Raw genomic sequence first — 15043 nt, 5'->3', positions numbered from 1 at the left:
GGGTCTGGGTCCTGAGGGGCTGTCTTGCAGCCTTATGCGGACATCTGGGCTGGTGCCTCTGATGGGGTTCATTTAAATAGTCCAATGTTCAGTTTAGAGTTGAAAAACAGACCTAAATAAATGTAAGTTCATTTTTAGAGAGTTACGATAAGTAAATGGCAACAATTCGGTGGAATGGCCCATCGTTATTGTAAACAGCAGTGACCTCTGACCTCACAAATGTTTGTGTTTTTGATAACTCAAAAATGTCAGGAAAATCGATTTTCACCAATACTTCTTCACCATCAACTCCTTTTGAAAGGCAGAATACACGTAAAAAATGCAAAACAAGCACGTCAATGAGTCATTTCATGACATTCCCACAAGTGCTGCGGTATAATCAAGCCATCCTTGCTGAGTTGAATGCACTCAGAATGAATTAAATGTTTTCTTCCCGTGCTGCAGCAAGATGTGTTCAAGTGCAAGTGAATGAATCGCAGCAAATTGCATTAGAGGGTAATTAAGTCTCACGGACGTGTTTGCTTTCAAAGCCGATGCCTGCACTCTGCAGTGTTTATACTCCATCACAAATACTTCAAAGATGTTATTTTCTGCACTCCCTTGGTGCCGAATGACTACGGACAGTAACAGGATATGAGCGTGTGACACCTGAATAGAGATCAGATGAAATTTTTTGGCGTCTATTTTGTTAGTGCTCTTTGACACTCCTATACAAAGTGCCACCTTTTAAGTACATGTTGCTCTGTTAAAAAGTGTGTTTGTCATTCCAACAGGAGGACCACATTGGAAAACGATATAAAGTTGCATACTTTTGGGGAAAACATACACTGTTTGTACATTTTCCAGGAACAAATGCCACTATGTTTTGGATTTAAAAGAAAATAAGAGAAACTTTATGGAAAATTGTAGACATTTTGTTATTTTCGAAAACAATGTGAAATTGTAGTAGAAAGACTAGAATTTTTCCAGTCATTATGCCATATTTTCCCAAAAATTTACATTATTTTGTAAATGCAAATGCTGACAACTATGCAATGAGGGAATTCTGGTATTTCCAATTTTGTTGGAGGGTGGATTCCATTCTTTGATCAGTCTTTGAAAATCTGGTGGAATGACCAGATTTCCCTTATTTTCCTTGGTTGTCCATTTTTTCCAGAGAGTTTACCTTATTTTGAAATGTAAATGTCGACAGGTTGCAATAAAATATGTAAATTATGGAAATTACAGTCTTTCCAAAAACTGTTGAAAAATCTGTTGGAAATACCAGAATGTTCATTATTTTCATTGATTGTCCTTTTTTTTCTCCAGAAAAGATATCTTATCTTCAAATGCAAATGTTGACAGGTTGCAATAAGTACATTATGGAAATTCTGATCTTTCCAGTTTTTTGTGGGAAAAAACAAAATACCTGGTGAAAATATCAGGATTTGTTTTATTTTCCTCATTGTACCATATTTTACAGAATGTTCCCTTATTTTTCTAAATGCTAATGACAGGTATGCAATGAAGGGAAATACAGAAAATTCTGATATTTCCATTTTTTGGGAGAAAATTATAAATTGTTCTTTCCAAATTATTTTTTTAGGTTTTAGGGGATTACAGTTTTTCCAAAAACTGTTTGAAAATCTGATGGAAAGACCAGAATTTGCTTTATTTTCATGACTGTCCCTCTAAAACTATGTTATATTAGTGCCATGCTTTTATCTCGAAGGTCCAACTTTAGCGGCTAGAGAAAGTGTTACGCTGATGTGGCCTGAGCGTTGCTGAGATGAGAAGCTGTGCTCCTGCGGCAGAATGCAGAAAGGATTTTTCCCCCATCAGAGTTAAAATTGTGGAAAAATACGGGAAACTATTAAAACTCAAACATCAAGGTGGTGGAACTGAAGGACAAAATACAAAAGTTTTCTGAGGAAAACAGGAGGGTTGGCAAGTATATGAAAAAGGTGCATTAGAAAATAAAACACATTAAAAAATAAAACACATATCATTTTATTTGTATATTCTTCTATTATATTATATACTGTAATCTATAACAGGTTTTCCCTTTTACAGTATGTTCATTTTTTTTTCATTGTTTCTCAATCATAGAGTGTGATTCTAAATAACTATACTACTGAGTGCCAAAACCATTTATTATGTCACTTTTTTACATCCCTAAATTCCCTCGTGGGATTAATAAAATATATTTATTTATTATATATATAATTTCTCTCACAGGGTGAATAACGCCTGAGCCCATTTATCTATCCAGTGTTGACAAGTTCACATTAATGCTCACATTTAAGAATTTCAATGAAATTCTCTGATTTATTAACCACTGTTAGAACTATTTTTATTGGCCTTTATTTTTGTGTAGTCATCAATATACTCAATTCAACATTACACAAACACAAAATATTGCACCAATCCCAACATTTGGTTTAGCTTCAGTAATTGTGAATCATCTGGAAAGACTTCCAGAGGCCATGTGGACTTAATAAAAGATATGCAGATTGTGCAATTTGTCTTTTCGAGCTTTGCTTATATTAGTAGATCATTTTCACGTCGCGGGATCACAAAGTTCAGAGTGCTGTGGACCAGATGGAACTGTGTGGTGCATTTGCAATTTGTCACTGATAATCACCGGCAGGAAAATCCAGGTCAGTTTATGGACCGCGTAAACTGTCTGAGGATCCGTGGTGATGTCATAGTGACATCATCAGTTTAAGTTACTGCTAAACAACTTGGACTTTTTCGATTTACAGTAGTCACCTATTATTTGAATCATTTCATAAATCATTTAACCACTGGTTTAAAGAAAAAATAATGCCTAATATTAATGATATTTCCAGATGATCATACATATTCAGCAGCACTTTACCTATTCACTCTTGGCTCCTTCCTTGTTACATTGCTTTCCTGTGCAGGAGCTTGTGTTGTGTCTCCAAATCCCTCAGCAGCTTGAGTGCCTCCTTGTGTTCTCTCTTCCTCAAACCAGTTCCAGTATTACGGCACCTGTGCAAGAAAACCAAAGAATATGTTTAAATTGTGTAAAAACTACAAGAGCGGTCATTGAAAAGTGTGAACCTTAAGGGGCTTGACCTTAAGTCCTTGATTATCTCATCAAGTAGTTCACTCTGTTTTGGTCTCAAAGGTGGTGGTTCCTTAATCTGTGTGAGAAAGTTGATTCTCCCATCATAAAATGTCACAATGTATTAAAGTGGAAATAATTCACAATAAAGCGTGCATTCTCGTCTGTCCAAACCCGTTTGAGTCTTGGTCTGTACGGCGTCTGGATGCTATCGAGTTTTGGTTTGGAGAGTCTGTAAATATTAAGATTCTTCAGTGTGCACTCCAGCATTTGAAGAGCTGTTTGGATTCCTGTTAAAAAAGAACATTCTTCTTCACCATGGGGCCATTGTGCATTGTGTAGCCAATGTTTTTTTGTAGGCCCGCATGAAGTAGAGGAGTAAAAATAGCTGCCGGTCCTCACCGACGGGCCGCACCACATCAGGATCTGATTTTGCGTCCATCTTCTTCTTTCTGCTGGGAGAGAACCCTTCAGGCGCGCCCTTGTCTTTGAGTTTCATGGACGTTTGGTCGTCTTCAGGGAAGTTGTTTGCCTGAATAGCGTTAAAATGTCATCTTACAGACACTCCTTCAATTCAACAAGTTCCGTGTTGCAGGACGACACAGGAGGTCCTTCATACCGACAGCCATCAGACTGTATAATGCATATGTTTCTTGACTGCACTTAAATGTAGAGTATATGTAGAATATATTTATATTATTCATATATTATATATTATATATATAATATATTATATATATTATATTATTTATTATTATTATTGTATATTGTGAGCGAACTGTGGTGCTGAATTTCCCCCAGCGATCAATAAAGTACTTTCTATTCTATTCTATTCTATATTGTCATATGATATGAGGCCTTTGAATGAATGACTGATACCAGAAATAAATCCAATGGGTTTATATTGAAGGAGTGTCTGTAAGATGACATTTTATTTTACAACAATTCTAAATAAGTGCCTTGATGCTGGAGTTTAGACAGTTTATATGTACTATTAGTAAGCCCTCCTGGGAATTAGGGTTGCGTGATATATATCATATAACTGATGTAGAATAGAGCTTGTAAAAATATCTTGATTATGCATGTTGATGACACATTGTAGATGAGTCCCGCTAATTTGAGAGGAACAAGCGAACGAACGCGTCCTCCATGTATGTAGCGTCCTCGCTAGTGACTGATGTTTCTCCACAGTGCAAAGCTGCTAAAACAGCAATCCTTGCCTCCATTGTGGCAAATAAACCAAGGGCCTGATTTACTAAGACCCAAATAGCAGGTGCTAAACAGCATGTGCAAACAATAAAATAGCGTGTACTATTATTGAGCGTGTTGCGTGTGATATACTAACACTGCGTGTGCAATTCATAACTGGTGCAGACCGCCTTATTTAAATGAGGATTTTGGGTGTACTATGCGGCCAGGGCTTTCACCACGGAGACACTTGGTCATTTACTGCACTTTAATGTTATCATGCGGATTTTGCTGTGTTTTTAAACATGCAGCAGCCATGTGACACTTTTTATGGGCATTTCAGAAACCAGCGGTCCTAACTCCTGCGGTGCATCTATAATGGAACCCACTTTTTTTTTCTTCAGTGTGCTCTTGGGAGTTGTTTGCTGCACTGCTTGCGAATGTGAAGAAGAATATGCAAGAAAATGCATATTGCAAGAATTTTTTTTCACAAAGGAAATAGATAAATAATATATATTTTACATATGAAAAAACGAACGTCATTAAAAAAACGCTAGCAGACAACAAAACACATCAACTGAATTTGTTTTAATCAGTCCCTTAAAGGGGAACTGCACTTTTTGGGGAATTTTGCCTATCGTTAACAATCATTATGAAAGACATGACGACGGATTGATTTTTTTAAAATGTATTCTAAATATTAAATAAATATAAATAAAAGTGCCAATGGGAGGTCCTCTATTTTGCCCATAAAATCCAATAAATAACCATTCAAAAACCGCCAACAATACTCCATTTACATTTTGTGATTTTAAAAACCACTCTGGACAACAAGCTTTTAGCCTCTCTCAAACTACAGGATCCAGCTGGGTTACAATAGATGCCTATTTACGGAAGAAAAACAGAATGATTAAACTTGACGACTGATGGATATTAATTAGCAGAGCTCCAAGCTTTATTTTGAGACGTGCAGTGAAGTCTGTATTTTTTTAATGCGTGAAGTTGTTGGTACATTTTGCATAATAGGAGACCGTTGCAAAAGTAGACTTACTGTACCTTTGTGACAAAGACATGTTCATCTGTGTTGAAGTTGCCTTTTAACCACACTGCCATCTTCCCTTCCTCAAACTGGATTCCAGCAGGACGACACTGCTGCAGCAACAAAGGCTTGTGTAACACCTCCGCCACCTGCAACAACACAATTGTAGTTCGTTTTTTGTAAAGATATGCTTTTTTTTTTAAGTAAGAAGCTTACAGCTAAAGTTTTTGGCTCTAGAGTGCCACCTGAATGGAGCATCGTTGAGAGAGCGTCATGAGTATGCGTCTCTTTCTGTCGGACAAATTTGGCGTCCACAAACATGTACAACTTGCTCTCTTAGTGTCCTTTAATTACATACATTGTTGATCTGTAGAAATAAATATGTCAATAAAGTGTGTTTATGTCATTCAAACAAAGAAGAACTAGGATCACACTGAAAAATATATATTTAGTTAATTACTTGGGCAATGTTTTGTATTTTTTAGGACAAAACTGCTGTTAAGTTTTGTATTTAAGAGAAAATACAGTAACATTTCTGAAAAATAAGGAGAATTCTAGTCTTTCCAAAAACAATTCAAAATTCTAGTAGAAAGATCAAAATTCCCCTGTTTACTCCCTCAAAGTTGTTTTTACTTTCAATTGCAATATTTGAGATGTATAAAAAAAAATTCTAGTCCTTCCACTGGAAATTCAATTTTTTGGGGAAATACCATTGTCCTTTATTTTCTAGACAGTTTATACTATTTTAATGCAAAAGTTGACAGTTAGCAGTGAGAGAAAATAAGGAAACTTCTGGTCTTTGCAATTTTTTGGAAGAAAGTTCTTGTATTAACAAAAAAGTTTTTAACATTTTGGTGGAAAGGCCAGAATGTTTCTTATTTTCAAGAAAGGTTCCCTTATTTTCAAATACAGATGTTGACAGGTATGCAATTAAGGTAAATAAGAGAAATTATAATCATTAAAAAATATATATTCTAGTGGAAGGATCAGAATGTCTCTTATTTTCCCTGTTTGTCTCTCATTTTGCATTAACTTTACCTTATTTTCAAATGGAAATGTTGACAGGTATGCAATAAGAAAACAAGGACAATTCTGGTCATTTAACCAAAATTAAATGTTTTTCTTTTAATAGATGATAATTTCTCTTAGTTTTTCTCATTTTCCAGATTTCCTTCTTTTGGTTGTAGTTTGCCTAACTTGCAAATAAGTTGTTGTATCGAGATTGTTTATCTGTGTTGAACTGACCACAAACCCATCAAAAACATTTTGGTGAGTAGAAGCAGGCATCTGGAGTCCATGCTTGACATCTTTACATGTCACTGTTATTCCCATCTTCTCCTGTAAGTAATATGTCAGCAGTGGGAGGTTTCCTGTGTGGAAACACGAGTTATTTCATGCAATAAAATTGATCGTCAAAGCATTAAGAACACCTGAAACATTTCTTTACCGCTTTTCTTTGTGGTCAAAGTGTTGGAGCGAATGTCGATTTCTCGAAGCTTTGAGAAAATGGATGCAGGCAGCAGCGCCTCCTCCTCTGCAATCTGACGAAGATTAAAACATTGACGAGGGGAAGTAGCTGACATTAAAATGAGTTTCCATTAGGGCACCTTGTTGTGAGATAAATCAAGGAACTGGAGCTCTGGTAGAGGTGACAGTAACGCTCCGAGGAAGTCACTCTCCTTGACGCAGATGTAAACAAAGATGAGAGTAATTGAAATGTTTAAACTTAAAGCGTATTTCCCTACCTGTGACATGGTGCTAAAACTCCTCTGCTCATCTAGGGCTGGATTGGAAAGAGTCATGACAGATGAATAAGCAACTGGCAACAGAACCATGTGATTGCTCTCAGACAATCAGTGCAGAAAGATAATGACAATGTATACAAATATACATATATAATATAAATATAATATACAGAGAAAAGACATGAAACAAAAACAGTATTCAGGTGGGGGTTTGTTAAAGTAGGGATATTCAAAGTATATCACAGCCCTGAGCCCACGGTTCGTTTTTTTTAGGCTGGTGGAATACAGACAAATAAAACTAAACACTAACGATTAGGGTCACTTTGAAAAGACATAAAGTTTGCACCTCAGTTTTCCTATGCCCCACTTTTCGTATAATTCCGTTTTTTATAAAAATGTTTACCAAATTACCAAAAATTACCAAATTTTCACTGTTGATGAAAAGGATTTTAAGTGTGCCTTATAGTCTGAAAAATATGGTAAATAATATGCAACTATAATTATTTTATACTTGTTTACATTAAAAAATGTGGTATTTTAGACTGCAGTATTGTTCAATTAAGGGCACTTATTACATATGTCTAGCTTGTGTGCTATTGTGTGCTTAGCTGTTGTGTAGTTGCTAGCTTCTAGTCATACTTGCCAACCCTTACGATTTTTCCAGGAGACTCCCGAATTTCCGTGCCCCTCCCAAAAATCTCCCGGGGCAACCATTCTCCCGATTTTCACCCTGACAACAATATTAAGGGCGTGCCGTGATGGCATTGCCTTTAGCGTCCGCTTTTTCACCATACAAACAGCGTGCCGGCCCAGCCACATGTTGTATGTGGCTTTTGCATACACACGAAAGTGATTGCAAGACATACTTGATCAACAGCCATACAGGTCACACTGAGGGTGACCGTATAAACAACTTTAATACTGTTACAAATATGCGCCACACTGTGAACCCACACCAAACAAGAATGACAAACACATTTCGGGAGAACATCCGCACCGTAACACAACATAAACACAACAGAACAAATACCCAGAATCCCTTGCATCCCTAACTCTTCCTGGCTACAATATACACCCCCGCTACCACCAACCCCCTCCTCCCCCCAATCTCCTGAATTCGAAGGTCTCAAGGTTGGCAAGTATGCTCCTAGTAGCCTATAGCCTACCATGTTTACCTTTTGTAAATGACTTGGCTAAAATACAAAAACGACCAACCTTGTGTGCTTATTGGAGGACATTTAGATGTTTACTTGGCACAAGAAAACACGTTGCAGGACTGCTTCTATTGGATCTTATATCGGACATTTTAGATGCATGGTCAGATACTTATTCTTTTGCTGATATTGGTCCAATATGCAATATCAATATCAGACCAGGACACCCCTATTCTGGAACAGATCAATTGGATTTACGTGAGTTCTAACGGGAAAAATTACTTCTTTGTTTTGTACGATTCCGTTTTTGTCTGACCTTTTTGGAACGAATTAATAGCAAAAACTGCCTTAAAACTGTAAAAGGATACAAAAATTAGCTAAAATGTTATGACAATGCTTTCACATATTACTAATGCATTACTATTTGCATAGGATATTTTGACCATATATTGTACGTTGAATTAGAAAAGAGAAGAATATCTAAGTGGCTCAAGCATGCTCTAGTTTTTCTACAAATGCAGACATTGTTGGAAAAAGTTTTACACCCCAATATTGAAGTCACTCACCACGTCCTTCTTTTTCAAGGGGGGTCTGCACGGGTCTGGAGCAGCCGGTCATCACATTCAAATATGGTATTTTTGTGATGCGGCTACCTTGTAGGTTTAAGTGCTTCAGTCTGTTAAAGGGGAGAAAGGGTAGAAATTGTTACAATTATCACTACTTAAAAAGTAATAACATTCTCATTTTATTTACAAAAGCATGAAAAAAATGTTAAATATGTTTTAAGCAAATAAATTATGTGTATTAAAACAATTAATGGTATACAAAGTTTTTTTTTTTTTTAAGATTAAAGTACCAATGATTGTCACACACACACTAGATGTGGTGAAATTTGTCCTCTGCATTTGTCCCATCCCCTTGGGGAGCAGTGGGGAGCAGTGGGCAGCAGCGGCGCCGCGCCCGGGAATCATTTTGGTGATTTAACCCCCAACTCCAACCTTTAAATTATGCAAGCAATTATGCAAATTATATAAATTATGCACAATTTAAAAGTGTGATTACGGGTGTTCTGATTCATTGTTTGACAGTACTATTGTTGTTACAACCATCTGTGGTGCAGTGACCATGAGGTAGGTCTTTAGCTCCCTGAAAACAAAAAAATCTTTCCATTCCTGCCTTACTCCAGTTTAAATACATGCACCATTCGTACATCCAAGAAACACTTTCTGTCTAACATTTTCAAAACAAAAGCGACAAAATGAATACTACTAAGAAGTGGCCGCTAACTACCGCTGGAAAAGTGACAAGTTTCCATACAAAAAGTTACGACGTTAGAAATTCCAAAGATCTTGTTAAGTTCTCCTTGTACCCAACTGTCCAAAAGATTTATGAGGCATACAAATGAATGACATGCAAAACACATCATTTTGAACAGTCTAAAAAGTTGGAAATGTAGATAAAGGCTCCTTTAAAAAGAGAAACATATATTGTTAATTAATTATGTATTATTACAAACATGTAAATAAAAAAATATATATACATACACTGTATATATAATTTATATATTGTTGTAAACGAATATCGTACAAAAACGTTTTTTTCTATTTAAGTCAGAGAAGTGAAATTGTCCAATGAATGTAAACATTTTTTTTTTCAGGTACCGTATTGTATGAGTGAATCTGTACAACAAAAACTATGTTTCCTTGAATTTAGGGCTAGAAAGCCCTGAAAAAAAGTTAAAACTCAAATGCAACAAAAATCACAAACCACATCAGTACCTCTTGAGGGCTGAGAGGCTGCCAAAGACCTCCGAGGACAATTTGTTATCATCGAGCATCAGGACCTCCAGGGCGTTAAAAGGATCTTCAGTGTGCCTGTGCAAAACAAGAAACAAACAAAACATGTCATACGGTAATCCACAAATACATTTTCCACTGAGAAAAACATGCCGTAAAACAGTTTACCAACACACATTTAAAAGGTGTGTTTTTAAAGTATATTCTCCAGACACAATCAAAAGTGAATATGTAAAAAGGGTTACCTTAAAAATAATGGCAACAAAGTGACAACTAATATGATTGAATAGATTTTGATTGCCATAAATTTGAGTGAAAAAAATAAAGATTACATTAAGATTTAAACCAAAACATTGAATACATTTAACTAAAAGTACCACTTAAAATGAATTAGATTTACAAAGCATCAGGATGATGTTAATTTAGATCCACTGATTTGCTAATTAAATGTCATATATAATTTCTTATTTATCTCCATTGACAAGCGGTAGACAATGGATGGCTGGATGGATTTAAATTGCATTTCCCAATTATTTGAACTGAAATTAAATGTACATTTGACATTCACTTTCGTAGATTCAACTTGGTGCAACTTGATTATAAATACAGAATGCTTTAGTGACATTTATGTATCTTTACCAAATATTTGATTTAAACTAAGTAAGGCACACACAATACTTCTATAGAAATAAGAATTAGTGAAAAAAAATATCACCTATCCTTAAAGAATCCCCTGAAGTAGAAATTAGGAAAATATGGACAAAATACACCACTCATCAAATTGTTCCTAAAGTAAAAGAAATACAATTTAAGAAGATTTATAAAAAAATCCCTACAATGAATTTTCTTAAGCAAAAATGTACCCTAATGTTGGACAATTTGACTTTCTGTAATGTTAACATACACAATTTAGATTATAATCTTGAAATATGACTCATTTATTTTAAGAAGCAATGAAGTATAGGCTGCACATTTGGTGTAAAGATACCTATATATTCCCATTAACGACTAAGTTTTGCATATTTGTATATTCGTCAAAGTAAACCCTAAATTTGGACTAATGTTTTAACCTATCAAACAAGACACTTCAAAATATACCAAAGACCTCAAGTCTTCTTTACTAGATAACTTAGATTTAATTTAGACCTCCCCTTTTTATTTTTTTTAACTGTGTAATCCATATCTATTCTATCATTATCTGCTCCTGCATTTATTTTGGCTGTAATTGTTTACACTTACCCTGTATGTATACTGCTTATCCTGAAATATGTTAAAATTAAAGGAGTACAAGTGTTTGTATAGTATAGTCAAATGTTTAAAAACAAAGAAAATTCCATTTGTGCACCCCCTCCTGGCCAATTGGAATATTGTGAAATTGCATCTTTAAATACATATACACATTTTCTTATTTGCTTACTTCCTGTGGGAGTAAATCTATTGACATATTTACACGATGCCAGTGAACATGTCTCATTAAAGATACTAACAAAGTTGAGAGAGGGTCTTGATACTGTGTTCCAAGATGAGGCGGAAACAAACAAAGCTAATTTCCGGTCAGATAAAGAACTTTCAGTAGAGGAAGGCGGCTGAAGGAGACAACATCATCAGCTGACAAATAGTTATAGGACAAATCCAAAACCTGAAAGACAAAATGTGATTATTTAAATGACATTTAATTATTCCAATGTTTTGCTTATTTTACCTGAAGATGAGGAAAGTCTATTGCATCAAAGGCGACATTGCAAAGGCCGTTCACAGCCAGATTGAGTTCTTTTAAAGAAACAAAACTGCCAAAAGAGCCTTTGGAAAAACACAGTTGACATGTTTAAAGCAGAACTAATTAACTTTTGAGTGGAAATTGTCTGAACTAAAGAGAGGGAGTTAATTGATGCATCCACGTAGGCGACGTTGTCAAATGTCTTGAGGTCTTCTGGCTTGACCTGTGCAAGGAAAAAAAAACACCAAAGTATTTTTATGCACAGAAAAGACATATTAGAGCACAGGTGTCAAATTCAATGCCAGGGGGTAGATCTTGCCCGCCATATAATTTTTGATGTGGCCCGTGAGAGCCGTGAAATAATATGCGTCAATAAAGTACATTATCTTTTCTTACCAAATGTAATAATTCTTCCCTTTTGGACAAAAAAAAATAGATGTACTGCATGAAATTGCATATATTTGTATTCAATATTATCAAATAATTTCACAAATATTATTATCATACATTATAAAAAATTCCTAAACTAAAAATAGATATTCAAATATTTGCTTGACTTCTGTCTGAATATGTAATAATAATGTTGTTCATGTTAATAATGTAATGTTAGTTACATTTGTATGAATTTAGGTTGGAAAGTAGTTATAATCTGTAATAATAATTAACTATTAGTTTTGTGTTTCCTAATACTGTAAGAAATATAATATGATACATTACAAACTTTTTTTGTTAACATAAAAATAAATGACTGATTGACTTATGATTTCAAAGCAAGTTATCCTTTAAATTCTACATTGTAAAAACGACAATAGATTTCACGGTTAAGAAAAAAATAGGTAGCCAGAATTTTACCGTTAAAAAAAAACAGTGGTACTGTTTTTCTGTTTACAGTAATACACAGCAAAAACAACAACAACCATCGATTTTACGATAAAAAAACTGGCCACTCAGTCGCCAGAATTTTACCGTAAAAAAACAGTGGTACCGTTTTTATGTTTAATATTTTTTTTACGGTAAACAGGCTGCTCTGTCGCCAGAATATTATCGTTTAAAAAAACTGTGGTGTTATTTTTCTATTTACAGTAATACACCACAAAAACAACAACAACCATCGATGTAATGATAAAAAAAAACTGGCCTCTCAGTTGCTTGAATTTTACCGTTTAAAAAAACAGTGGTATTATTTTTCTATTTACAATAATTTACCACAAAAACAACAACAACCATCAATGTCATGATAAAAAACTGGCCTCTCATTTGCTTAAATTTTACCGTTTAAAAAAACATTGGTATTATTCTTTTACTTACAGTAATACACCGCAAAAACAACAACAACCATCGATTTTACAATAAAAAATCTGTCCGTTCTGTCGCCAGAATTTTATCGTAAATAAACAGTGGTATGTACAGTTATATGCTGTAAAAATAGACCATCATATCTACATTAAATTCTGGTGACTAGGCTGCCAGTCTACATTTTTTTTTTTTTGCGGAGTAAGTAAAAAAAAAAAAATTGTGATCAAATGCATAGGCAATTGTGTAAAAAAATATCATGAGATGAATCCTTATACATTTATATTCATGTATTACTCATGGTTAAAAGCGGACCCCTGAGGGCAACCATAACTGCATTTGTTCGATTACGCATGCACCTCCTGGTACCCCAGCACCTCCAAAACCCTCAAATCTAAACTCCAAACATCTCAGAACAAGCTAGTCAGGTTACTTCTAGACCTCCACCCCAGATCCCACCTCACTCCTACCCACTTCTCTAAAGTGGGCTGGCTCAAGGTGGAGGACAGACTTAAACAACTTGCACTGAGCCTAGTCTATAAAATCTGCTACACCTCCCTGATACCGAAGTACATGTCAAACTACTTCCTTAACGTAAATGGCCGCCATAACCACAACACCAGGGGGAGCTCCACTAACCACGTTAAACCCAGATTCCGAACTAATAAAGTTCTTAACTCATTCTCTTTCTATGCCACATCAATGTGGAATGCACTCCCAACAGGTATAAAAGAAAGGGCATCTCTATCCTCCTTCAAAACCACAATAAAAGTTCACCTCCAGGCAGCTACAACCCTAAACTAACACCCTCCCCGGATTGCTAATAATCAAATGTAAACAATCAAATGCAGATACTTTTTCTTATGCCTTCTGATCTCCCTCTCTCTCTCTCTATGTCCACTACTTGATGTCCATATCCTACCCCCCTCCACACCCCTGATTGTAAATAATGTAAATAATTCAATGTGATTATCTTGTGTGATGACTGTATTATGATGATAGTATATATGATAGTATATATCTGTATCATGAATCAATTTAAGTGGACCCCGACTTAAACAAGTTGAAAAACGTATTCGGGTGTTACCATTTAGTGGTCAATTGTACGGTTTATGTACATCACTGTTCAACCTACTAATAAAAGTCTCAATCAATCAAAGTGGCCCTCAATGAAAACACGTTTGACGCCCCTGTATTAGAGAGTCAAATAGGTTCTTACAGCATACAGCTTCTGCTCACTGATGTTGACAGTGCAAAGTTCAGATGGTTCACCAACCTCATGAAGTTGCAGCTGCAGGATAAAATACATGTTTTTACAGTGCCTAAAAAGGGATTTTAATTAAAAAAAATGTCTCACCAGGAAGTCTTTGTCTAAAGTATAACATCCATGGCAGCTCTTTTCTTTATCACAACTCTCCTTTTGTCTTCTGCACAAAGTCATGCTTTTGTGCTCCTCTGCCATTCTGAAAGCTATCAGCCAGTGAGAAGCACCTACGAGAAACATGTCTTGTTAGTAAAAGTTAATAAATAGTATTCACTTGTTTCATGTGATAAAAGGAAAGAAAAAGACAATTCAACAGAAACACAATGGTCAAAAACATTTCACATAAAAAGAGGCAGAAATATTTTATTTATAGTGCTCTTTCTTCCAAGACTACTCGACATTGTACTTACCTTCTTCTTTTTGAAACATTAACGTCCGAAACGTAATCCGTTGTAACTTTTAAAGTCAAAAGCATCCATGTTTAAATACGTTGTTACTGTAGTGTGCTACAGTACATTCTATCTCCTAGCAACACAATGGACGCGCATAACCTCCCGTCCGATAGGTGGTAGTAGTAAGTTAGGCGATTAAGAAAAATAATTAATAACGTGTAATACACTAAATGTAAAAAACAATCCCTGAAACCCCAAGAAAATGGATGTATGGATGGATGGATGGATTTGCGTTAGGCGTATTTTTAAAACAAATCAACTCCAGGTTTAAATAGTTATCGTTCCGAAGTTCCTAACATTGAGGTCACACTGCGCATGCCCGTGG

General features: G+C 35.3%; 1 protein-coding gene across 1 annotated transcript; it reads right to left on the bottom strand.

The window, feature by feature from the left end:
- Positions 1-2156: 2156 nt before the first annotated feature.
- xrra1 (X-ray radiation resistance associated 1) lies at positions 2157-14892 on the bottom strand. Its single transcript, XM_062047707.1, is given in 17 exon segments — positions 2157-2994; positions 3067-3149; positions 3245-3360; positions 3473-3602; positions 5315-5446; positions 6543-6667; positions 6745-6838; positions 6905-6976; positions 7043-7080; positions 8763-8872; positions 9975-10070; positions 11480-11631; positions 11695-11794; positions 11862-11932; positions 14222-14293; positions 14360-14493; positions 14677-14892. Coding segments are annotated over 17 exon segments (1653 nt in total). The 5' UTR covers positions 14696-14892; the 3' UTR covers positions 2157-2885.
- Between the last annotated feature and the right edge of the window lie 151 nt (positions 14893-15043).

Source organism: Entelurus aequoreus, linkage group LG05 (genome assembly GCF_033978785.1).
Source record: "Entelurus aequoreus isolate RoL-2023_Sb linkage group LG05, RoL_Eaeq_v1.1, whole genome shotgun sequence".
In the NCBI taxonomy this organism is placed as follows: domain Eukaryota; kingdom Metazoa; phylum Chordata; class Actinopteri; order Syngnathiformes; family Syngnathidae; genus Entelurus; species Entelurus aequoreus.
This window is presented reverse-complemented; position numbering and strand designations above follow the sequence as displayed.